The following is a 25,983-nucleotide window of genomic DNA, read 5'->3' as shown; positions in this document are numbered from 1 at the left end:
AGAATAGGAAAAGAAAAGATGAAGAACTTTTATTGATTATTGATTGATTGAATTATAAGAGTAAAACTAAATATATATGGAGTATTGTCTACGAAAGAGAAACACAAATATAAGATAATATAAGATGATAAAGGCTAAAATTAAAAGTAGATTTATGAATTCTTTTGGGTTGAATTTGTGGGTCGTGAGACTTCTTTATTGTTGTTATAGGCTAAGGTAGAAGAATGGTTTAATACGCCCCCGCAAGCTGGAGGATGAAAGATATCAAGAACTCCAAGCTTATTGAGATTAAGATGGAAGGGTTGAGGAGACAAAGATTTTATGAAGATGTCAGCTAATTACTCAGAAGAAGGAATGGAGAGAAGTTTCATCACTCCAGCTTGAGCTTTTTGTCGAACTAAGTGACAATCGACCTCTAAATGTTTGGTCCGTTCATGAAAAACTGGATTAGCGGCAATATGAAGAGTACTTTGATTATCACAATATAAAACTGGTGGACGGATAGGAGAAATGCGTAAAAATTGTAACAGATTTAGTATCCATTGGAGTTCACAAGTTGTGTTGGCAAGTGCACGATATTCTGCTTCAGTGGATGAGCGGTTAACGGTGGTTTATTTCTTGGTCTTCCAAGAGACTAAAGAGTTGCCTAAGAAGAAACAATAGCCTGTTAAAGATCGCCGAGTGTCAGGACATCCGGCCCAATCAAAGTCACTGAAGCCGAGAAGCTGAATTACTGATTCTCTTGGAAAAAAAAGTCCTTTGCCGGGGCTAATTTTCAGATATCGTAACACATGCTTGGCAGATTGAATATGAGATTCAGTAGGAGTTGCCATAAACTGACTTAATTGTTGAGTGGCATACATAATGTCTGGTCGAGTAGTGGTAAGGTAGATAAGACGCCCAACCAAACGGCGATACACAGAAGGGTTAGATAGCAAGGGACTTTTGTCTTGATATAATCTTGTGGAACTATCCATTAGAACAAAGGCAGGTTTAGCACCTAATAAACCAGAATCCTCCAAAAGATCAAGACAATATTTTTTCTGAGATAAGCAAATTTTCTTTGCTGATTGAGCTACTTCAATACCCAAAAAATATTTTAAAGGGCCCAAATCTTTAATTCGGAAGTGTTGGTGAAAAATAGATTTAATGGAAGCAAGTTCAGAAATAGAATTGCCGGTGAGAACGATGTCATCAACATAGACTAGAAGTATAGAAATTTGAGCACCAGTAAATTTAACAAATAGACTATAATCAGATAAGGTCTGTTGATATCCATGAGATAGCAAAAGATGAGAAAGTTTGTCATACCACATACGACTAGATTGTCGTAAACCATACAATGACTTTAGTAACTTGCAGCATTGATTTGGGCGAGGAGATGTGAACCCGGGTGGCAAAGTCATGTAAACATCTTCAGAAAGATCTCCATGTAAGAAAGCATTATTGACATCTAACTGATGTATGGGCCAATGCTTCATAAAGGCCAATGCCAAAATTAATCTGATGGTGGCAGGCTTGACAATAGGAGAGAAGGTTTCCAGGAAATCAACACCTTCAGTCTGGGTGAATCCTTTTGCCACAAGGCGAGCCTTATATCGATCAACTGAACCATCAGTCTTGCGTTTGATGCGATAGACCCATTTATAGCCAACTGGCTTAACAACTTCAGGACAATCAACAAGACGCCAAGTTTTGTTCAGCTCAAGAGCATCCAGCTCATATTTCTTAGCACTACGCCAATTGGGATGTTGATTGGCATCTTTAAAGAACTTTGTCTAAACGTCAGAATGTAGATATAATAGAAACCTTTTATGTGAAGATGAAAGAGAAGAAAAAGACATGACTGAAGATAAAGGATACCTTCACTTTGAGGGAGATTGATTTGTAAAGGTGAGAGAGGAATTGCACAAGTAATCAGAGAGATATGCTAGAGGTCGGTGAGGATGATCAGAATGACGAGGATGGGGTTGCTCAGGTGGTGAGGAAGGTGACGGGGGATGAGGAGGTGATGGTGGACTAGTGTCTAGTGCGGAAGAAGAGGAGGGTGTGGGCCTCGAAAGAGATTCGGTTGTCATGGATTCAAGTTGGTTAGGACACGACAATGAGGAAGAAGGAGAGGTTGTTGGAGAAAATAAAGAATTAAATGGAGTTTGGTCAATGGGTATGGGTGAGGGTTCAACTGGAAGGGTTGGTATTTTTGGGTTATGTGGGTTGATAGAAAAATTATTTGGTTCAGAATTTGTTGTTGGGTTGGAGGGAGAAATTGGGTCATTTGTGTGGACCAAAGGAAAGACTAATTCATAAAATATAACATTTCGAGAAATTTCAATCCTTTTGTCATCTAAAAGATAAATGATAAATCCTTTAAAACCATTTTGAAAATCAATGAAAACACCCTTTTTGGCTCTTGGATCAAATTTTGATCTATTTGTTATTAGGGTAGACACAAAACATAAACATCCAAAAATTTTAAGGTCATGATAATTTGGTGGATGATTAAATAAAATCTCAAATGGTGTTTGAAAATTAATTGCAAAGGATGGAACTCTATTAAGCAAATAAACAACATTTTAAACCAAAAAGATAATGGTAAATTGGATTGAAACATAAGAGCACGAGCTATATTTAAAATATGTTGATGCTTGCGTTCTACCCGTCCATTTTGTTAAGGAATTTCAACACAACTACGTTGATGAATAATGCCCTTGGAAGCATAAAAATCATGTAAAATAAATTCTGGTCCATTATCGGAACGGACAATTTTGACTTTAGAGTTGAATTGTGTTTCAACTAAAGTAATAAAATTCTTTACATGATTTTGCACTTCTTTTTTTATTTTAACAAAATAACCCATATAAAGCGACTAAAATCATCAACGACAGTTAAGAAATATTTATGATTATGAATAGAATTTTGTCGAAACGGGCCCCAAATGTCAAAATGTAATAAATAAAAAATTGCATTAGCTTTATTAAAGTTTTGAGAAAATGAAAGTTTCTTCTATTTAGAAAAATGACAAATAACACAAGTTTTATCATAATGCATAGAAATAAAAGGAAATTGCTTACGTAAATAATTAAGTTGTTGTTCAAAAAGATGACTCAAACGAAAATGCCATAGCTCAGATGGTGTAATGGCTGATTTTGTTTTGATAGTATGAATGGAATGTGAAGTTGATGGAGTGTGAGTGAGAGTACTTTCAACAACAAACAAGCCTTCTCTCGTTCTACCAAAACCAATCATTCTCAAAGTGTTGGCCTGTAAAGTGCAAGAAGAAGATGAAAAAGTGAGTTGACATTGAAGATTGAAAGTAATTTTGGATATGAAAATAATGTTAAAATTAAAGTAAGGAAGATAAAGAACATCATGAAGGATTAAGGATGAAGAAAATTGCACAATACCCTTATAGGAAGCAGTGACTTTAGTGTTATTTGGTAAGTGAATGATAATGGGAGAGACTTTGTAATATGAAATAAACCAGGATAAGTTTGATGTAATATGGTATGTGGCACCGAATCAATAATCCAAGAATTTAAAAAGGTATTTTTGTTGGAAAAATTATTTAAAATAGAAAATGTGTTTAAAGAACAAAGATAATGAATACTTGGATTAGGCAAAACCTCATTTTGATTTGATGAACCATTATCTCTATATTCTGAAGAGGGAGACTCGATCTTTTTGAGAAGTGCTATGAGAGCTTGTTGTTGGGCTAGTGAGAGGTCCAAAATTAGGTTTGGATTCAGCTGTTGGGTATGCCCTTCAACATGACTTAGGGCTGCCCTCTCATTATAAACTGGAGGGGCGATTGAAGGAGGAGTGGTGGCGGCAACAGCAGCAGAGTGATGTGGACTACCAGGGTGACGTGGATGCCGTGGCGGGTACTCGTGTTTCGAATAACAGACTTCAATCGTGTGGCCACTACGATCGCAATGTGTGTAGAACTTAGAGGAACTACCACGTCCCGCACTGGAGGGGAAACCATCGCGACCCTTGCCGGAGGAAAAGCCACTGCAACCGCGACCGCGACCTTGTGAGGGGTGCCGCAAATCGACGGCAGCAATGATGGAACATGGATCATCTAAAATCCTAGCGGTAACTTGTAGCTGTCGTTCATGTTGGATGACCAATGCAAAAAACTTTGGTTGCTGGAGGTAATTGGTCTAGGAGAAGTATTTGAGATCGCACCACCAAAAATCGTTCATCCAATCCCTTAAGAAAGCAAACTATGAAATCTTGTGATCTGTGAGATGTTGCTGGACATGAACAGACCGGGAGAGGGTGAGAACTGTCGAGTTCCTCCCAAAGAGACTTCAGTGATGTGTAGAACTCGGTGACAGACAGAATGCCCTGCTTAAGTGCATATATTTCTTCTTGCAACTCAGCAATTCGGAGAAGATCGCTATGAGCAAATCGTTCTTTCAAATCGGTCCAGATAGAGGAGGCAGTGGCAAAATAGAAGACACTTTGAGTTATGGAAGGGGACAAAGAATGGAATAACCAAGATAAGACCAAGTTGTTGCAATGTTCCCAAGCCGAGAAAAGAGGATCCTCAGGTAGAGGAGAGGAGATAGAACCGGTAAAAAATTCATATTTGTTTTTGGAAATAATAGCCATAGTGAAGGATCTATTCCAGAATGGTAATTGTTTCCTTTGAGAACAGGGGTCACCAAGACTGAGGTAGGATTTTCGCTTAGATGAATATAATAGGGATTGGTTGTATCCTGAGTTAAATTGGAAGGTTGATTATTCATGGTAGGCGGAAGAATTGAAAGAGTTTTAGGATCTGAATCGGTTGATTTATCCATGGATATCAGCAGATCTCAAGCTCTGATACCATAATAAAACTATGAAAGAATAGGAAAAGAAAAGATGAAGAACTTTTATTGATTGTTGATTGATTGAATTATAAGAGTAAAACTAAATATTATAGAGTATTGTCTACGAAAGAGAAAAGTAAGGATAAGATAAGATGGTAACATAAAGATAAGATAAGATGATAAAAGGTTAAAATTAAAACTGAATTTATGAATTCTGTTGGGCTGAATTTGTGGGTCGTGAGACTTCTTTATTGTTGTCATGGGTTAAGGTAGAAGAATGGTTTAATAAAGAAGAAACATTATGAACCAAGTTGGGTTGGTCTAGTGGTTAGCTCACTAGTCCGCTTAAGCAAGTGTCGGGAGTTCGAATCCCGCCTTGTGCATGCAGCAACCCATTGGCCAGCGGCAAACCCTTAAATGGAGCTCAGTACCGCGGCGGATTAGTCCTTGGCCTGCCGGGTTAGGAGATACCGTGGGAAACTAAAAAAAAAAAGAAGAAACATTATAAGATGGAAAGGGATGAAATGAAAAATGAAAAAATGGGAATTGGGAAAGAGCAAGAGTGAGGAGAAGAATTGAAAAAACAAGAGGAAAAAAATTCATCTTTCATAATTTTATAAGAGGTAAAAATGAATCTCTTCTTTTCAATTTCAATTTCGAATTTAAAATTTAAATTTTAAATAATTGAAAGTTAGCAATATAAAACAAATAAAAAAACACAACTTACTGAAAAGGATGACCCCATTGAACAAAAAACACAGCTTCTGACAAAATTTGTTGTTTCCTGCGAGAGAATTCATCCACATATTAATATGATTAAAGAAATAGCAATATACTGATTTGTTAGTGATGAGTAACAAATTACAAAAATAATATCAATGTGTTGACAAAAGAAATTTTCATCCAATAAAAAGTGTTGACATAAAGATTCTTCAAGTAGATTATGAATAATAGAAACCACATTTACAAATGATTTGGTAAATTGCAAAAAAAAAGTAAAACAATTAAGAGACTATTATTTGAAATACATTACTAACCTGCGTGGAAGCCCATGTTCGAGGCACTAAAATGGTTTCTTCAGATCAACATAAAGAAAAAAAAAAGTAAAAAAAAAGTGTGAAAAAGTAGCAATTGGGAAAAAATTTACTTGAATACTGTACAGGATGATATCTTTGAGGAGAGATGAGTGATTCTGCGTTGCGGAGGTAGCAGAGTATGCTTCACAGAGAAGATCACATAAAGCTGCTGAAGATTACCGAACCCGCGATTGAATCGTCGGAAAGTAATGAAATAAGGCATAAAGAAGAATGTGAGATATGGCTCCGTATTATGAATCCTAATTGTCGATTCTTGAATAGCCTGAGATGAAATACATTCTAACATAAAAAGGGACCTCTATAATATCCAATTGTAACTACAATAGCAATTCCCCTCAAATATAATATTCATTTGTTAACACAAGATAAGAAAAATTAATACATTGCATATGAAAATTTTAGTTGGATTTATTTATTTATTTATTACACTTTCCTAGTAAGCAAATCAAAATTATAAGAAAGAAAGAAAGAACTTAAAGGAATTTGATGTAATGAACGAGGCGCTTGAATTTTGCAAGAATCCTATGCTTACCCATGAATTATAGAACCATTTCCAACAACACTTTAACTGGCAATTCGTTTGAATATGTCTGAAACCCTAAACTGGAAAACAAAAACAAAACAAAAAAAATGAATACTTGAAAAAGTCAACAAAAGAAAAGAACTCAAATATTGAAACCTGAAGCCCAATAGTGTTAACCCCACTTTGGAATAAATAGCTAACAGTAGAAACAGTATGCATTTGGAGGAAGAAGAAGAAGTATGCAAGAATCTTTTCATGCTTTCAAGCGCGTGACGTGCAGCAGATTCCAACGCCGTTCTAGTTTTCCAATAGCCACTTCTCCAATCATCTATTTATTGATGCGGTGGAACATTCTTGAATATCCTTGTTCTTCCCCATCGTGCTTCCTCCATCTCTAGGTCGCCCCTACTTCTCTGGATTCCGAAATCTCCCTTTCCATTTAGTCTGACTTTTAAGATAAACTTTAAATCTTTAGGAACAATCTCAACCCTATTGGTTGCTGGGATACCCTCTGCTGCTCTCTTCACCTTGTGCTCATAGTCTCTACTGCTAAACCTTCTTCTTCATCTGGGTTCACTCAGTTTTTTCTCCTTCGACACACGACTTTCCCTTGCTGCCATAGACGAAGACATTTGCAACTTCCAGCTCTATTTTGATGAACGGGACTGCCCAGCCGATCCTGATGACTTGAAACAGTTTCTTTTCTTTTGTTGCTTTTTAATTTTCAGTCACTAAAAGTAAAACGGAAGAGAGCGGTTTAATTATGAGAATGGAGGGAACACTGTTTGTTGCCTGTGACATGTCGGTCTGGAGAGAGTTTAGTTTTGGAGGGAATATTGTGGACATTCGTTTACTGAACTGCTTGACCTTTATATATTAAATAGATTATTGTATATATAATTATTTTTGAGAAATACTATTTGTACACTAAAATCAGATACTAAAATCAGCCACCAATATATTTTCATAGTGTATTGTATTCCAGCATGTATTTTATACTAGTGGCTGACTTTGGTAGCTGATTTTGATGTACACGTAGCATAACTTATTATTTTTATATACTAGAAAAAAAAAGTTTTAAAATTACAATAATGAATCTACTAGCTATATATATGATTAAGGCATTTCGAGAGATGAGATAACTGATCCAAAATTTTTAGTTTTTTCATGTCTAAAGTAAGGTTTGAATTTTTGACATTGAATTAAAGCAAGATGAATTCTTTGTCTCAATTATACCACAAGTTTACAACTTATATTTGCATTATATTGATCCCCAAACATAATTTAAACTTTCAAAGTCAACTCCAATGCACGATCAAAAGAGTAAATCTTCTTATTACATTTAGTTCTAGTTTCTAATTGGACAGTAAGTGAAAAATTGTAGGTAGAATTGTGGGTAGTCATATACATAATCAAATATCAGTATTTAGTTAATATTTTATATACAATATTTTTTTGGTTTCTTTCTGTTCTTTGGGGATGATGTCGAATTTTAAATATTCGATAAGGGGTGTCATCCAACTGAGGTTCATGCTGCAGATGGGTAATACATCTGACTTGTGGTCTGTTTTGCTGACTGATGGCTCTTTGAGAGTTTCTTGAATCAAACTCCTGTTATTTCCTCTTCTCTTAGTGCTTGCCAGTTTGAAAAGGATGTTGGCTCTGCTGTTAAGCTCTCAAACTATATGTCAAACCTCCGTATAAAGAAATTGTTGGATTGTTCAAGTGTTTTCTCTAAGTATCTTTTCATGTTGGGGTCCTTCATTTGATATTCTCCTTTAATTTGAGAGGTTATTATCTGAGAGTCACTAAAGACTACAACCTTGGTTGTTTTGACTTCTTTGGCAAGTTTTAAGCCTGCAATCATGGCTTCATACTCGACCTGGTTGTTAGACGCAGAGAATTCAAATTTTAGGGAGAACTCTGTTTGAGTCCCTTCTGCGCTGACCAAGATGATGCCAACACCGCTCCCGACTTTATTGAAAGATCCATCCACACATAGGCTCCAAGTCGTGGAGGTTTCAGCCTTGTCACCAGTGTATTCTGCTGAAAAATCGATGAGACATTAGATTTTAATGGCTGTCCAAGTTTCATATTTTACGTTGAACTCGGACAATTCTATGACCCATTGTACCATTCGACCTGCTATGTCTGTTTTCTGGATGATCTGCTTCATAGATTGATTAATTTGGACCTTTACAGTGTGTGCTTGGAAGTAAGGTCGAAGCCTTCTAAACGCCAGGATTAAGCCATATGCAATTTTTTTTATTTTTTAGTACCTCAATTCTAGTCCCTGTAAGACCTTGCTGGTGAAATAGATGGGGTGTTGTCCGTCTTCATCTTTCTGTATCGAAGACTTGTCATTGACGACTAAGTATAGTACCCGTTTCTCCCCTATTTTTGGCCGAGTAAGGATGGGTGGTTGGCTTAAAAAGGTTTTGAACTATTGAAAAGCTTATTTGCATTCTGTAAACCCCACAAAATTAATAAATAATTAGTCAATAAATTAATTATTATTGAAATAAATTAGAAAAATCAATTTTTATAATTTGGAGGAGTAGAAATATTAAAAATACGAATTTTGACACTCATTTTAAAGATTTTGCCCCAACAACCAGATCAACAGATCGAACCGGTCAAACCGATCCCAAATCGGGCCCAAGGCCCACTTATATAAACCATTCCAAATCCTTTCTTCCCCCATTGCCTCATGAAAGCACGCAGAGAGAGGGATTCAACACCAAAAAGAAAACTAAACCCTTGTTAAAAATTTCAATTCCACGTAACTTTTAACCCGGAGCTCTAATTGATGAGCCGTCAGCGGCCACATATTCGTCTTAAAATTCTCTTCAATTATATTTGAACAAAGTGGTAAGAAATTAGTATTTCTCTCCCAGTTCTCTCTCTCCTTAATTTCATGATTTTAGGGTTTGGGTATTGAGAAATTGAATGATTTTGATGGTTTAGGTGAATTCTAGCAACGGATAATCACTGAGTTTTGTCCGATAGGTCCATAGATATGGTAAGAAACTATTAAACCCTTGTGAATCATTGAAATTGTTGAATTAGTGAATTCTATTATGATTATAGTGATATTGTTTGAATTAGATTGTATTCTTGTTGATTTAGAGTTCAATTGGCAGTTTGAAACGAAATCCGGGTGATTAAGTTTGAGAAATTGACATTTGGAAGCTTGGAGCTTGTGAAAAGAGAGATTTTTGTGGTATTCCGAGCTTAAGGAGGAATCGGCCAAGGTATGATTTTGGTTTCTCGTAGTTAATGTTTAATGTCACGTGAAAATTTAGGCTAGAAGACCTTAAGATAGGAATGAACTGAATGAATTATTGATAGATTGTGACAATGGTATATGATGTGTGATTTGATTTTGTGAACGGTTTGTTATTGGAGTTGGTTGATTTTTAAGGAAGATTTAATATTAAAAATTAATTTGATTTTGAAATAATTCGATATTAAAAATGATTTAAATGACTGAGAGATATTTGGTTTGGTGGTTGGGACCTTTGAAGGGTGGCAAAAATTTGAGTTTTAGAGGAGATGCTGCAAAATTTTTTATAAAAAATTAGAATCTTCATTTGAAGTGATTATTTAGAAAGAATTGGTTTTAAGGATTATATGTTTTAAGTTTGATTTATTTAGAAAAGAAAGAATTATGTTTTGAATTTAAATTATAGATGAACGAAAATAGAGATGTGATTATGAGGAATGATGATAGTAATAATGATGAATTTGAGATTAAATGAGATATGAAATGATGATGATAATGAATTTAACTATTTAAGAGCATATGAGACTCACAAAAACTGAGACAAATTGTTGACCCTCTGTACGTAAGTGGTTCCCCGATGGGCATGCATATTATATGAATTTGAGCTTGAGATTTTGTCTCTCCCAATGGATAAGCTTGGGATTTTTCTAATGGATATTATTGACCTTGGGGAAGCACATATAGAGGGATTGTCTAATGGTTAGCTACCAAGACATGTCAGATTGGTTGTATAACCGACAGATGAGCTCATTAGCCATAGGACAGGCATGCATCATATACATCTATATGTTTTGCTTGAGTGTGCATGGTTTTGGTTTGCTAAACTGTTTAACTCTGCTTATCTGCTATTTGTTCTACTTGCTGTAATTGCTCCTCTATCTATGTTTTCCTTGTTTGAATTATATGTGTATGTTTTTGAGAGACCCCTCTTGGTGGAGGTGTGAAGGGGGGTGTTCCACTGGTGTTCGGGGGATTGGAAGAGACAGAAAATAAAGTGTGAAGTTAAAATTAGATTTAGGACTTGAATATCTTAGATAACTTATATAATTTCTGGTTTAGTTGAATCTTTAAGATGAAATCTGAGTGTCAGAGTTATAGGAGTGCCTCTAACTTTCGCGGGACCTTTTATATTAACTATGCGGGCACCTTTATCATGCTGAGAACCTTCGATTCTCATTCCATATATATTTTATTGTTTTTCAGATGCAGGTCGAGAGGCACCTCGTTAAGCGTCTGGACACCTTCCTTTCAAGCGAATAACTATCTTTTGGACTGTCATATTTTGTTTTAGGCCATGTATATATGTTTATATAATCTCTGCATGTATATTTTGTATTTTGTCCCTTCTAGAGATTGACTTGGAAAAACAGGTGTTTATTCTATAGTTTGAGTTTTTGGGTTGTATATATATATAGGAGCTTGATATCTGTGTTTTGGAACTCTGATATGTATATTATGTTTTTAGCCTTCTTTTGATCTTGTCTATTTTGTTTTACGCTTATTCGTGCGAGTGTGACACGATTTTTCACTTTTGTTTAACTTATTTTTCAAGACTCCTAGATATGAATTATTTCAACTATTATGTACGTATTTTACTTTTAGAGGTCGTAATACCTCACTACTTCTGCTTTACGACTTAAGCTTAAGGCTCCGTGTGACTGGGTGTTACACATTCTGGAGTCCATTCAAATTGGCATCCTTTTTTTGAGTAGCGAGAAAAGGGGCAATGACCTTAAAGCTGACCCTGCAAAAAATCTGGATAGTGTCGCCAGCTGGCCATTCAACTGTTTGACTTCTTTCAGACAGGTCGGACTCCTCATATCAAAGAGAGCTCTGCACTTATCGAGATTAGCTTCAATTCTCCTTTGTGTGAGCATGAACCCCAAAACTTTTCTTGCTTCCACCACAAAGGTGCACTTTGTGGAATTTAATCTTAACCCGTGCTTCCTTATGGTATCAAATACTTGAGAGAGATTGGATAGGATATTTGCTTTTTCCTTAGTTTTTACCAACATGTCATCTACATATGCTTCTATTAAATTTCCGAGGTGAGGTGCAAACATTTTGTTCATCAATCTTTGATATGTGACTCCTGCATTTTTTAAATCAAGGGGCATGACCATATAACAGTAATTTGCTATTGGAGTGTGAACAACGTTTTCTTCTGATTCGACTTGAACATCGAAATTTGATTATATTCCGAGTATGTATCCATAAAAGATAAGTACTGATATCCTGAAGATGAATCTACTAGAGTATCAATATTAGGAAGAAGATAGCTCGTCCTGTTCAGCGATTGGACTCTCGTTCGTCTGAAGTGGAAGAGGACGAGAGGTATACGTTGGCTTTAAGAGAAATGGTGGCTGTGGACACTTGCAAATACACTCAGACGCTTAAATTAATAAGAGTAGAAGATGAATATAATGTTATTCAGAATGAGTTGCATCTCTTTTACATTGTTAGGACTTGGTATTTATAGAATTGTAATTTTCAGTAGAAAAATTGAGATATTTATTTGATCTTTTGATAATCACTTTAGTTTGTTTTTAAGTAGATTATTATTAACAAAATTTTCTCTAATTAAAAATAAGTCGTATTTATTATTGTATTTAAATTTTGATTTATAAATATAGTTGTATTGAGTTATAGGTACCAAATCAATGTTCTATTTATTTTTTATTATTAGATATGAGCATTATCACGCGTGAAAATTTTATTTTATTAGGATAATATTATTTTACAAGGAAAGGAAAGAACTAGGAAAATTCGTGCCATATCCTTCCCTCCTAAGTTAACCACGTCTTTTTTTTGGGTGACTTCCACATCTTTAAAATCTTGGCGTGTTATATATCGAACAATTTTTTATTCTTTGTAAATAAATTTCGAGATGTATGTTATTAATTTATTATATAAAATTTTTAATTACATAATTATTAATATAAAAATGCTTTTGTGAGTTCATTAAAAATAATAATTAAGATATAAATATATACTATGTTAAAATCATTTAATTATACATATTAAAATATTTTTTATAAATGGATTAACAAATGAAGTGGGTATTCTTTGTTTTGTTTTGCTTTCGTTTTTGTTTTTGTTTTTGTTCTCTGATGAATGCTCAAAATCAATCAGAAGGACGGTCCAATGAGGCATAGGTTAAGGTATTATATATTTTAAAATGAATAATGTTAGAGGACAGCAATTTTAATATTTTGTAGTTATCAATTAATTATTAATAATATTTTTAATGATGTGAAATTATATTTAATAATAAAAAATCGTTTATTTTTTTAATAGTTAAGTGCTGATAAAAAAATATAAAAATTATTTTCTAAAATTGACTCTAAGTCAACGAGGACTCTAAATTCTAGAATTCTCTCTTTCATAGTTAGTTATCATCAATGAATCTTGAAACAATGAAAACACAAGTGACAACTCACAACTGCACAAGCACAGAAAACAATAATGCCATAAATTTTGACTAATTGAATTTTTCTTTTTTGTATTTAATTATGCGGTGAGAATGATAATTAAAATAAAAAATATTATTTATATGTTAAAATTAATTTTTAAAATTAATTGTTAGTATTTATGTTTATAAATATTTATATTATTTTTAATATATTTTTAGTATATTTTTATATTCTAATATAATTAATATATAAATAGCTTCAGATAAGATGACGTAAGCAAGAGCCAAGAGTAGACGGTTTATGACGTAAGCAAGAGTGACGAATACACGGTTTTCCACTTGACGTTGCCCAAGTCTATCTACAATCCTTAAATAGGCAATGGAAATTGTGAAGATGTGAGTTGTGAGCAATAAATATTTTAAATTTAAAATCAAAATTAATTTTTTTTAATTTATTATTTACATTGTAAAAAAAAAGTTATTTTCTTATGGTGAAAATTTAGGTAGAGTCGACTTTACATAAAATTAATATTTAAAAATTGTTAGATAATTTAACTGACTCTATTTTATCAGTTATCAACTTCACCTAAAATCTACTAGAATTTCCACATTTTCTTATACTTTCTCGTCAATATATATCACGTACCGCTTGATGACGGTACCCAAATCAATTTGAATCTGTGAATATTCCGTGTTTGGTTTACCATGGAAGATGTTGCAGTTGCACACAATGTTCTATCACTCCTCTCTTCTCCTCACAGGGACTTTCTTATTCGCAACAACGCTGATCAGGTAAACTATTCATCACTGAATTCCTCATTTATGATTGATTTTGAAGCCAACTCTGGATAATAATGTAGTAGACCAGTTTCTGTTAATTTTATTTTACAGGTTAAAATTGAGAGCTTGAAGGGAAAGAAGATTGGTTTGTATTTTTCAGCATCATGGTGTGGTCCATGTAGAAGGTTCACCCCAACTTTGGTGGAGGTGTACGATGAGACAGTTTCCAAAGGTGAATTTGAGATCGTTTTTGTATCTTCTGATAGAGATGAAGATTCCTTCAAGGGTTACTTTTCCAAGATGCCATGGCTTGCTATTCCCTTCTCGGATTCCGAGACCATTAGTAGCCTCAAGAAGCTGTTTGAAGTGAGGGGGATTCCCAGTCTTGTTCTGCTTGATGAAGCTGGTAAGCTTGTCACTAACAGTGGGGTTATGCTTATCAATGAACATGGGGCTGAAGCATACCCTTTTACATCACAAAGGATCCATGAGCTCAAGGATCAAGAACAGGAAGCCCGGAGGAACCAGACCTTAACATCAATTTTGGTCTCTCGCTCTCGTGATTTTGTCATATCTTCTGATGGGAAAAAAGTAAGCAAATAAATTCATACTTTTGGCTTGATGATGACCATAACTTGAACAGTTTGAGCTTAATTTTGGTGTATACCCTGCAGGTACTTGTATCTGAACTTGAGGGCAAGATAGTTGGTCTGTATTTCTACTCTGTTGTATACAATGCATCGGCAGATTTTACTCCAAAGCTATTGGAGGTATACAAGAAGCTGAGGGAAAAGGGTGAGAAGTTTGAGGTTGTGGGAATACCCTTAGATAGTGATGAAGAAGCATACAAGAAAGGACTTGAAAGTGTGGCTTGGCTATCCTTGCCTTTCAATGACAAGAGCATTAATAAGTTGGCAAGGTACTTTGAGCTCTCAGGTCTCCCAACTTTGGTTATTATTGGAGAAGATGGCAAAACTCTTCATTCCAATGTTGCTGAGGTTGTTGAGGAGCATGGTATTGCTGCATACCCTTTCACTCCTGACAAGTTTGCTGAGCTCAGTGAGATCGACAAGGCCAAGGAGGCCTCTCAAACACTCGAGTCAATTTTGGTGTCTGGAGATCAAGATTTTGTCATAGCAAAAGATGGGGTGAAGGTATACACACTATTTCTTGAAAACTTTTTTCAAATCTAAACTTTTTTCTATTAATTTCCTTCACTTGTGGTTGATATTAACAAAGTATAAATTTTAGGATTCCGCAAGGGAACCAACTTCGGATATAGCCAATTATAGCTAACTAGTTGAAAAATATGCTAGTTACATAAAAAAAATAGAACAATTCCTTACCATCTCTATTTTCTAGAGTTGGTTTACGATATAGTTGGTTTCCTAGAGTTTTATAAGAAGTTAATAGCTAAGAGTTATTAGATGATAATTTAATCAAATATGTCAAATCATTTAACGATTCTCAGTTATTAGTTTCACATGAAGTTAACTACACCTGAGTTTTTACCTTTTAATTCACATTTCAGGTTCCGGTTTCAGAGCTAGTAGGAAAGACCATCCTCTTATACTTCTCAGCCCATTGGTGTCCTCCATGCCGCGCATTCCTTCCAAAACTCATTGATGCATACCAGAAGATTAAGGAAAAGGACAATAATGCATTAGAGGTAATTTTCATCTCAAGTGACCGGGACCAAGACTCGTTTGAGGCATTCTTTGGAGGAATGCCATGGTTGGCGCTTCCCTTTGGAGACTCAAGAAAGGCTTTCTTGAGCCGCAAGTTTAAGGTATCCGGCATCCCAAAGCTTGTGGCCATTGGATCAAGCGGCAGGACCGTCACAAAAGAGGCCAGGGATCTCGTTGACCTTCACGGTGCAGATGCTTATCCTTTCACCGAGGAGAGGATTAAGGAGTTAGAGGCAGCAGAGGAAGAGATTGCAAAAGGGTGGCCTCAGAAGTTGAAGCATGAATCACATGAGCATGAGCTTGTGCTGACGCGCCGTGTTTGGTCCTTCTATTGTGCCGAATGCGACTTTGATCTGCATCCAAAGTGTGCATTGGAGAAGAAAGAAAGCAAACATGATGAGGCCAACGATGAAGACAAGTCTAAACATGGTTGGGTTTGTGATGGAGAAGTTTGCACTAAAGCTTGAAATCTCCTTACATGTTACATTTTCAGGCCTTTATATTATATATATTATGTCTTGTGAGTTGTGTGGAATAATTTGGATGCTATATAATGTGATGTGATTATGTGAATGTTTAATGAAACTATGGTTTGATCTTTTTTGAGTTTTTTCTCCTATTCTGCATCTTCCTTTGTCTTATTTTGGCTATTTGCTTGGAAAAGGTGCTTAAGTTAAAGAACTCAATTGATCACTTCAGTCATTCTCCATTAATAACAGTTACTCAACATTGGTACATTCTCAAAATTTGTGCCACAATGTCATCTACCATAATATACCAAAGTGTAGGAAAACAGAGTGGAAACAACTTTTATGTATTTGCACTTGTGGATAGGTTACTTGACGCATTCTTTTTTTCTTTTTTTTTCCCTATAAAATTAAATGAAGAAGAACATAACTTTCATTGATAATCTTCAAAGTAAGAATTTTTTTTTTACATTAGTTAGATTTTAATCAAAATTGGCTTGTTTAATAAAAAAAATAAGATTAGAAGCTCATCGAAATTTATTATTTTTTACTAATAATTAACTATTAATATTTAAAAATGTGAGAAAAAATATATTGTTAAATTATTAGATTAAATGAATTATACTTAGGCCTAAAAATGATAGTTGAGAACAATAAATTTGGTCTTTGAACATTTTTCTAACAAAATGATAGCAATTGCTATATCTCTATCAAAATCAAATTAATTAGAATGAATTTAACATGTGTCATAAAAACAGTAAGATGTATATCCTATCTTAGGTGCGTGGTAATGCCTCAAAAACTAAGTTTTTTTTTAATCAAAACACCATAAATTAAATTAAGCTATAAATACACTTATATTTAAAAAAAATAATAATTAAAGAGTCAATTTTTTTCATTAAATATCATTTATTTTTTAAAATTATATTTTATTTTAAATTTTAAATTTTAAATTCTAAATTTTAAATCTTAAAAAATATAAAAAATTTTAAAAAATAATTTTAAAAAACTAATAGATATTAATTAATTAAAAGAATAAATCTCTATATTTAAGCAAAATATTTAATTAAGTCTAACTAAGTTGTTATAACCGCTTTTTAAATCACACACCTTCTTCTCCATTTCCTCCTCCTCCTCCTCTTTCTTCTTTCAAATTCACGCATGTAAGTTCTTCTTCTTCATTCCTCCTCCTCCTTCTTCTTTTTCTTCGTGCACGCAGTTTTTTCTTCTTTGTTATTGTCATCACCAACAATACTAACATTTTGCTAACATCTTTATTGGTTCTGATTTTTTCGAGTGTCATCATTAAATAATTTCTGTTTATTTATGTATTAATTGAGGTCCACTTGATGCTGCTGATAAGTATTGACCAAATTTTTTATTCCTTAAGTAATTTCAGTTTATTTCTTAGTTTAATTGAAGTTCATTTAGATCCAGAAATAAATTTAATGTGTGTTTTGTTGATGATTGAGTCTTTTTGACTACTTATTCAAAATTGAACTAATTTTGATTCATTTGTGTGTTAATTGAGGTACACTTGATGCTGCTGGTAAGTATTGACCAATTTTTTTAGCAAAAAAGAATGAAGTTATTTATTATCACTTTATTCAATTGTATTAGATTTCACTCCATTCCATTCAATTAGTTCATTTTTAAATAAGCAGTAAAAAAGATTCAATCATCAATAAAAACTCATCGAATTCATTTTTGGATCTAAATGAACTTTAAATAAACTAAGAAATGAACCGAAAATACTCAAGTAATAAAAAACTTGGTCAATATTTAACAGCAGCATCAAGTGAACCTCAATTAACACACAAATGAATCAAAATTAGTTCAATTTTGAACAAGTAGTGAAAAAGACTTAATAATTAATAAAAACACATCCAATCCATTTCTGGAACCAAATGAACTTCAATTAAACTAAGAAATAAACCAAAATTATTTAAGGAATAAAAAACTTAGTCAATACTTATCAACAGTATCAGATGAACTTCAATTAATACACAAATGAACCGAAATTTGTTCAGTTTTGAATAAATAGTAAAAAAGACTCAATTATCAACAAAACACATCCAATTTATTTCTGGATCTAAATGAACTTCAACTAAATTAAGAAATTAACTGAAATTACTTAAGAAATAAAAAATTTGGTTAATACTTATCAACAGCATAAGGTGAACCTCAATTAACATACAAATGAACCGAAATTAGTTCGGTTTTGAACAAGCAATAAAAAAGACTCGATCATCAACAAAAATACATCGAATTTATTTCTGAATCCATATGAATATCAATTAAACTAAGAAGGAAAAGAAAAAATGCAACAACAATAACAGCAATAAAAGAACAACGATTGAAAGAAAACACGCGAAGAAGAAGAAGGAATGCAACGAAGAAGAAGGGAGAATGCGAAGAAGCAGAAGGAAGAACGCGAAGAAGAAGAAGGAATGCGAAGACGAAGAATGAGGAATGCGAAGAAGAAGGAATAACATGAAGAAGAAGAAGAAGGAACGCGAAGACGAAGAAGGATATGTTAGCGTTAGTGAAGCACGTGTGTACACGCTAGTGTAATGAAAGTAGTTTTTGTTGAGTTTTAGCCAATTTAGTTTGACTTAATTTTCAAAAAGACTTGAATGTGTAGTTGAATTGTAATTAAAGAGTATTTACCCATTTTGGTCCTCAAAGAATTTCAGATCAGACACTTTAGTTCCCAACTAAAATTAATTATTCGATTGGTCTCTAACAATCAATTCCGTCAGTCACATAGGTCCTTGACTCTGTTAACTCTAACAGAAGACAAAATGGTCCCTGACAACTCTAACAGGAGACAAAATGATTCATGACCCATTTGTTCGAAAACGATTGTGTTCTTCCCCAATTTTCATCATATCTCGCATAATTCTAACATTCATACTCTTCTTCTTCACCTTCACAGTCTTCTTTTCCATCTTTTCTTTCCTCCTCTTCAACTCCAAGATCAAGCCATAGTATAACTGTCACGCGTGTCGCACCTACCTCAACATGTCATGAACTACACACTTCCTAAATCTCTTTGACTGGTGCACCTACCTCCTCCGCACTTCACCCACCAGAAGCATCCACCTCCATGTCCTCGATAACAGTATCACCTCCAACCTCGACAACGTCCACCACATCCTCAAAACCAAATTCTATAACTGCCCCAAGGACACATCTTTCTCCACTTTTCGACAAGCAATATAGATTGTTAGACATTAGGACATCATCAGAAGATTCTCCTTCGACATCATATGCAAATTCTCATTTGGAATGGACATTGAATGTTTCATTCATTCTTTTTCAGAGTCCAAGTTGGCAGACAGCTTCGACCTCGCATCTAAGCTATTAGTACAACGAGCAATATTGTCGTTGCCGCTTGTATGAAAACTGAAGCGATTATTGAAAATTGGTTCAGAAAAGAAGCCGAATGAAGTGATTGGAGTGGTGGACAATGTGGTCATGGAGATGATAGGGTAGAGGAGGAGGGAGATGGTAATGATGACTATGGGTCTTAATAAATCAGACTGTTTAGATTCATGGAATCTATCGAAGACAATAAATACATACTTGAGAGATATAGTCATTAGTTTCTTGAGTATTAATTAGTTGAGAACAAGTTGATGATTTTTCTACTTGTGAATATTGAAGTTGCAAAGTGTGCATTGTGTAACTTGAAGTTACAATGTTAAACTGTTAATGTTATGCGAGATACGATGGAAATTGGAGGAGAACAGTATCATTTTTAAATAGGTGGTCAAGGACTATTTTGTCCCATATTAGAGTTGTTAGAGACTATTTTGTCACCCATTAGAGTTGACGGAACAAAGGACTTAAGTGACTGACAAAGTTAATTATTAGGAGTTAATTGAGTAACTAATTTTAGTTAAAGAACAAAGTATATCGTCTAAAATTCTTTGAGAAACAAATTTGATAAATACTCGTAATTAAAAATTGATTAGAGAAGATAGAAGAGATATTGGGTTTGATTGGTATATGTTAACCCGAATGTATAAATAGGCCCCTTCATTCGCGCACATGGCATTAACCGAAAAAGTCACTACTTTCACTCGCAACTCGCAGCTTACAACGCATCCACATCTGTTTTCATGGCAGAATCTGAAGATGATGCCCCCGACGAATTCCAAGACCTCTTCTCTTCTCCTGACAGGGACTTTTTAATCAACAACAATGGCGATCAGGTAATTCATTCAATTCAATTGATCTATTCTCATTTTAGATTTGATTCAATTGATCTCATGTTCACTGACTCTGCTAATTAAACCTATAGAAATTTAGATGCTAATTTGGAGTATGATACGTTTGTTTTAAACGTGATGAAATGGAACATTGTATAAAAGGGTTAGTTGCGAATTGCAGGTTAAAGTAGACACCTTGAAGCATAAGAAACTCGGTTTGTATTTTTCAGCATCGTGGTGTCCTCCATGCCAAAGATTCACCCCTGCTTTGGTGGAGGTGTACAATGAACTCGCCCCCAAAGGTGACTTCGAAGTAGTGTTTATCTCTGCTGATGAAAATGATGCCACTTTTATGGAGTACTTCTCTCAGATGCCATGGCTTGCTATTCCGTTTTCCGATTCGGAGGCACGCAACCGCCTTGATGAACTCTTCGAGGTGGAAGGGATTCCTAATCTTGTGTTACTTGATGAAACTGGTGAGGTTGTTACTGATAGCGGAGTTGATGTTATTCGTGAATATGGAGTTGAAGGCTACCCTTTTACATTAGCAAAGATTCAAGAATTGAAGGATCTTGAAGAGGAAGCTAAGAGGAACCAATCCTTGAAATCTCTCTTGCTATCTCCTTCTCGTGACTTTGTCATTTCTTCCCATGGAAATAAAGTAAGCTACTAATTAACTAACTTTGTAAAGAGCAGTTTCCAAATGTGATTGTGTGTGTATTTATTCATTCATTCATTCAGATAGCTGTTTCTGAACTCGAGGGCAAGATGGTTGGGCTTTATTTCTCATCGAGTTCATACGAAAGATGCACTGAATTTACTTCCCGCCTTGTGGAGTTTTATGACAAGTTAAAGGCAGATGGGGAGAGCTTTGAGATTGTGATGATACCTCTTGATGAGGAAGAAGAATCCTTTAAGAAAGGATTGGAAAGTATGCCTTGGTTGTCATTGCCTTTTGAGGACAAGAACTGTGGAAAGTTGATAAGATACTTTGAGGTCTTAACTCTCCCCCGTTTGGTTATTATTGATGAAAATGGGAAAACTCTTCATTCTAGTGTTGTTGAGGCTGTTGAGGAACACGGAGCTATTGCATACCCTTTCTCCCCTGAAAAGTTTGCTGAGCTAAGTGAGATCGAGAAGGCCAAGGCTGCATCACAGACCCTCGAGTCCTTGTTGGTCTCTGGAGATCAAGATTTTGTCATTCGAAAAGATGGTACCAAGGTAAAAAGAACAAACTTAGCCACAAAGAGAAATGATATTTGTATCACTTTCTTATGGTATAAAAAACAATTTTTTTTTATCTTTTCTTACTTCTTATTAATCACTTTTAGTACTAGAAGGTGTTTCTTTCTTGCATAGGACTCATGTTATAGAAACAACTTTACTAGGGAATTAACTATTCTTTAACCAACCATCATTAGTAATTTGGATAATAAAATAATTAGGAGTTGTTCATGTTTCAGGTTCTAGTGTCAGAATTAGTGGGAAAGAACATCCTGCTCTACTTTTCAGGAGGGTGGTGTGCTGCATGCCATGTATTCCATCCAAAACTAATAGAAGCATATCATGAGATTAAGGAAAAGGAGGAGGAATTCGAAGTGATTTTCATCTCAAGCGACCACGACCAAGCATCATTTGACGAATCCTTTGCAGTGATGCCATGGCTGGCTATCCCTTATGGGGATCCAAGGAAGTCATACCTCAGCCGGAAGTTCAGGGTGTATGAAGTCCCCATGCTTGTTGCAATTGGACCAAACGGGCAAACCATCACAAAAGACGCGAGATTTCTGATAAACTATCATGGGGCACGGACTTATCCTTTCACGGAGGAGAGGATCAAAGAGGTTCAGGAAGAAGAGGATGAGGCTGCAAAGGGGTGGCCGGAGAAGCTGGACCATGAGAAACACAAGCATGAGATTTCATTGACCGTCCGTATGATTTATTATTGTGATGTTTGTGATGATGAGGGGCGTAAATGGTCTTATTGCTGTGAAAAGTGTGACTTTGATATGCATCCAAAATGTGCATTAATGGCTGACTAGTAATTAAGGAATTGAATTAGCCAAGATCGATCGGATAGCACTGAAGAACCCTCCTACTGCATGCAGCAGCAAACATATATATAGTGATTAAGTGATTCATGTGCATGCATGTATGCCATTTTTTGGAGATTTGAATGCTAATCTTGAATACATGTTAAAAAGCAAGCCGTGTCTATATACATCTTGATCAAATGCATAATCTTCAATTTTATATTTTTTGGAAGTTGGAACAAATGAAAGCTCACAAACCTTTTGTTTTATTTTCTTGGGCAACTATCTTTATATTGTGTGGGTGGAAAGAAATTCTTGTATAAATCAACCATAACATGGATGGCTAAATCACGATCTTTTTTTTTTAAAAAAAGAGGAACGAAAAATTCTCTAGAAAATTATCATCACACACTCACACTTTCATGAATTATTAGATTTGATGAAAACACCAAAATGAAAATTTTAAAGTAGGATGTCTTAATGTTTGAAACGTGTATGTATATATCATATATGGAGGCTAGTTTCAAAAATACCACTAACATTTGGTTTCATTTAATTTTGTCTCTAACATTTTCAATTTGTATCAAAATTATCTGTAGATATATATTAATTTTCATGTAAAATTTTAAAGATAAAATTAAAAATTTTAGGTGTAATTTTGACACAAATCAAAAGCATTAGAAGAAAAATTGAATAAAATTAAATATTAAAAATTATTTTTAAAAAGAAATTGTAACTTTAAAAATAAAAAACATATTTTACCTTAAAATTAATTATAGAGCATGTTTCAATTAATACTATATTTATTTTTTTTAAATTATAAAATTATAAGGAACAAATTTGTAAAATTAAAATATGAATTGAATAAATTTACATATTTCTCTCTAATTAATTAATTATAACTTAAAACAAAAAATGAGTAATTTTATGATCTTATCGTCAAAATTAAATCTCAAACTTATTGAAAGATCTTATATTATATGGAAAGTTTTCACCTATACCAGCCAACTTTACTGGCACACTCCTATATCACGTACAGTCCAATAGCATGTTTATATTTTGTCTTGTAGCTATTAGTGGAATTACAAAACAATCCCTAAAATGTAGTAGTAAAAGACAAAAAAAGTCAGACGTAATAGTGGCTAACAGAGGATACGACTATAGCAATATTGATAAATGTAGCCAAGCTGAAAGTTGGAAGAGTGGAAGCTGTTGGGGCGCGTCGTGGGTTGAAATGTTGGCCAAATAATGGGCTATTAGTTGGGTCAATTTTTATTTTCGTTTTTGATGTACAAGTTATTAATCTTTGAAAAACAAAAAATATTATTTACATATTAAAATTAATTACTAAAATTAATCATTATGTATTTATATAATATAATTTTGATAAATTAATATGTTACACATTGTTAAATTGTTGATATCTCTACAATTGAATTAAACCACATTCTTTTAAAATTTTAAATCAAAGAAGAGATAAAAAAACATTCAATAAAAAAAAAACTAAATAAAAGTATATTATTATATTTTACACGTTTAAATTTATCTGTAAAAAGACACACTAAAAATAAAAATAATAATCTTAAACATTGAACAAAGTAAAAAGAGGTCATTGAACCGAACAACACTCATTTGGTGAACCGAAATCACAAAGGCCACCGAACTGAATAATGTACATGTAGTGAATAAATGGTGATCAACTTTCAATCAGTAAGAATAGTATTTCTCCATGTAAAAGAAGTATTGAACAGAGTAACAACCAATTTCAAATCCCTAGTTACACTATCCACTAAACTGAAAAAAGAAGAAGAACCTACGAGCGCAAATTTAAAAGAAGAAGGAGGGGGAGAAGGAGGAGGAGGAGGAAGAGGAGGAGAAATACTATTCTTTTTTATTGAAAGTTGATAACCATTTATTCACCACATGTACATTGTTCGGTTTGGTGGCCTTTGTAATTTCGGTTCACCAAATGAATGTTGTTCGGTTCGATGGCCTCCTTTTACTTTGTTCAATGTTTAAGATTATTGTGATAGCATGCAGCAATCATTCCCTAGCTGTCTCAACGTAATAACCTTATTCAACTGATTTGAAATTGAATCATTCATTGTTTTCATTCAGAAGTATAGATCGAAGAAAAAAAAAACGAAAAAGAAGAAGAACGACAGAGCTTATTACGTTGAATTCAATGCAGATCAATAATGAAAAATGTGTGCAGAGAAGAAAAACGTGAACAGAGGAAAACGACGAATTTTATCAGGTAGAAGAAGAAGAAGAAGGAGGGAGGAGGAGGAAGAGGAAGAGGAAGAGGAGGAGAAATACTATTCTTATTGATTGAAAGTTGATCACCATTTATTTACCACATGTACATTGTTCGGTTCGGTGGTCTTTGTAATTTCGGTTCACCAAATAAATGTTGTTCGATTCGGTGGCCTCCTTTTACTTTGTTCAATGTTTAAGATTATTGTGATAGCATGCAGCAATCATTCCCTAGCTGTCTCAATGTAATAACCTTATTCAACTGATTTGAAGTTGAATCATTCATTGTTTCCGTTCAGAAGTGTAGATCGAAGAAGAAAACGAAGAAGAAGAGAAGAACGATAGAGCTTATCACGTTGAATTCAATGCAAATCAATAATGAAGAATGCGAGCAGAGAAGAAAAACGCGAATAGAGGAGAACAACGAATTTTATTAAGTTGAAGAAGAAGAAGAAGAACGCGAACAGAAAAGAAGAAGAAGAACGAAAATGCGATACATTATATGAGGCGCGTATATAACAAACGATTATAGGGTGGAAAAACACGTGTGTGAAAAAAATTACTTGGATAACATCCATGTATTTTTTACATAGATGTAGAGCTTTTCCCTTTCATTAAAAATTAAATTCATACTACTTTTCTATTACCGCTCCTATTTTATGTAATGCAAAACTCTAATCTACTAGTCGTAATTATAAAACTTTCTTTATTTGAGTTGTCTTTTAGTTTGGGATCAGTACTTTAAAATCTTCTTAAAACATCCCTTTAATTATAATCAACAAGCTCTTAATGTTAACTGCCGTTGCAGCCACATCATGTTGTGTTCTCTTTTGCCATTGCAATGTTCATATGTTCGAAATAAACATTACTTTATGCAATGTGGCTAACTGAGTTAATTCCAACATCACTCATTCGTTTTCTAACGCAGCTTTTTATTTCACATATGATAATGTCATATACATAATTCTAACATTAACGAGTAACTAAGGATGTGTTTCTACTGAGAAAGGAACATGAAGAATATTAATAAGTCAACATGTAATTTAAAAATATTTTACAGGCTACTTTTAGTATTTACAAGTTTTACTTTTCACTTAATATTATTTTTTTTTGTTTTATTCATTAAATTATTATCTGTTAATATACTTTTTATTCGTCTTTAACCGTAACAAAAATATCAAAGAGAACCGCAACAATGACTTAACATTTATTTTTGTATATATGTTAATAGAACCTATATTTATGAATTAACTTTCAAGTTAAACCTACCTAGTTTCATTCATTAAATTATTATATATTAATAATATAACATTGACAAAAATAACAAAGAAAAACACCAAACACTCAACCATTATTTTTTAATTTTATCTAACTTATACTCTAAAATTACATTTTAAGATTACC

At 33.8% G+C, this 25,983-nt stretch overlaps 2 protein-coding genes across 2 annotated transcripts; both read left to right on the top strand.

Moving 5' to 3' along the window:
• The first annotated feature begins 13,152 nt into the window (after positions 1-13,152).
• Positions 13,153-16,205, top strand: LOC112791791 (probable nucleoredoxin 1). The gene is made up of 4 exons (XM_025834755.3): positions 13,153-13,930; positions 14,030-14,509; positions 14,593-15,072; positions 15,450-16,205. Exons 1-4 carry the CDS (start codon positions 13,844-13,846, stop codon positions 16,071-16,073), a joined length of 1,671 nt encoding a protein of 556 aa, XP_025690540.1. The 5' UTR covers positions 13,153-13,843; the 3' UTR covers positions 16,074-16,205.
• Positions 16,206-20,137: 3,932 nt separating this feature from the next.
• Positions 20,138-22,592, top strand: LOC112791790 (probable nucleoredoxin 1). The gene is made up of 4 exons (XM_025834754.3): positions 20,138-20,293; positions 20,472-20,951; positions 21,032-21,511; positions 21,754-22,592. The coding sequence occupies exons 1-4, from the start codon at positions 20,201-20,203 to the stop codon at positions 22,330-22,332; spliced, it is 1,632 nt and encodes a 543-aa protein (XP_025690539.1). The 5' UTR covers positions 20,138-20,200; the 3' UTR covers positions 22,333-22,592.
• The last annotated feature ends 3,391 nt before the right edge of the window (positions 22,593-25,983 follow it).

Source organism: Arachis hypogaea, chromosome 3, assembly GCF_003086295.3.
Source record: "Arachis hypogaea cultivar Tifrunner chromosome 3, arahy.Tifrunner.gnm2.J5K5, whole genome shotgun sequence".
Lineage (NCBI taxonomy): Eukaryota > Viridiplantae > Streptophyta > Magnoliopsida > Fabales > Fabaceae > Arachis > Arachis hypogaea.
The sequence above is the reverse complement of the archived record's forward strand: the minus strand, read 5'-3'. Positions and strand labels throughout refer to the sequence as shown.

Excerpts from the sequence above, each read along its gene's own strand:
- LOC112791791 (XM_025834755.3), top strand. The coding sequence starts at position 13,844 with ATGGAAGATGTTGCAGTTGCACACAATGTTCTATCACTCCTCTCTTCT. Across the intron at positions 13,931-14,029 it reads TTCGCAACAACGCTGATCAG|GTTAAAATTGAGAGCTTGAA; the intron begins GTAAACTATTCA and ends TTTATTTTACAG. Across the intron at positions 15,073-15,449 it reads TAGCAAAAGATGGGGTGAAG|GTTCCGGTTTCAGAGCTAGT; the intron begins GTATACACACTA and ends TTCACATTTCAG.
- LOC112791790 (XM_025834754.3), top strand. The coding sequence starts at position 20,201 with ATGGCAGAATCTGAAGATGATGCCCCCGACGAATTCCAAGACCTCTTC. Across the intron at positions 20,952-21,031 it reads TTTCTTCCCATGGAAATAAA|ATAGCTGTTTCTGAACTCGA; the intron begins GTAAGCTACTAA and ends TCATTCATTCAG. Across the intron at positions 21,512-21,753 it reads TTCGAAAAGATGGTACCAAG|GTTCTAGTGTCAGAATTAGT; the intron begins GTAAAAAGAACA and ends TTCATGTTTCAG.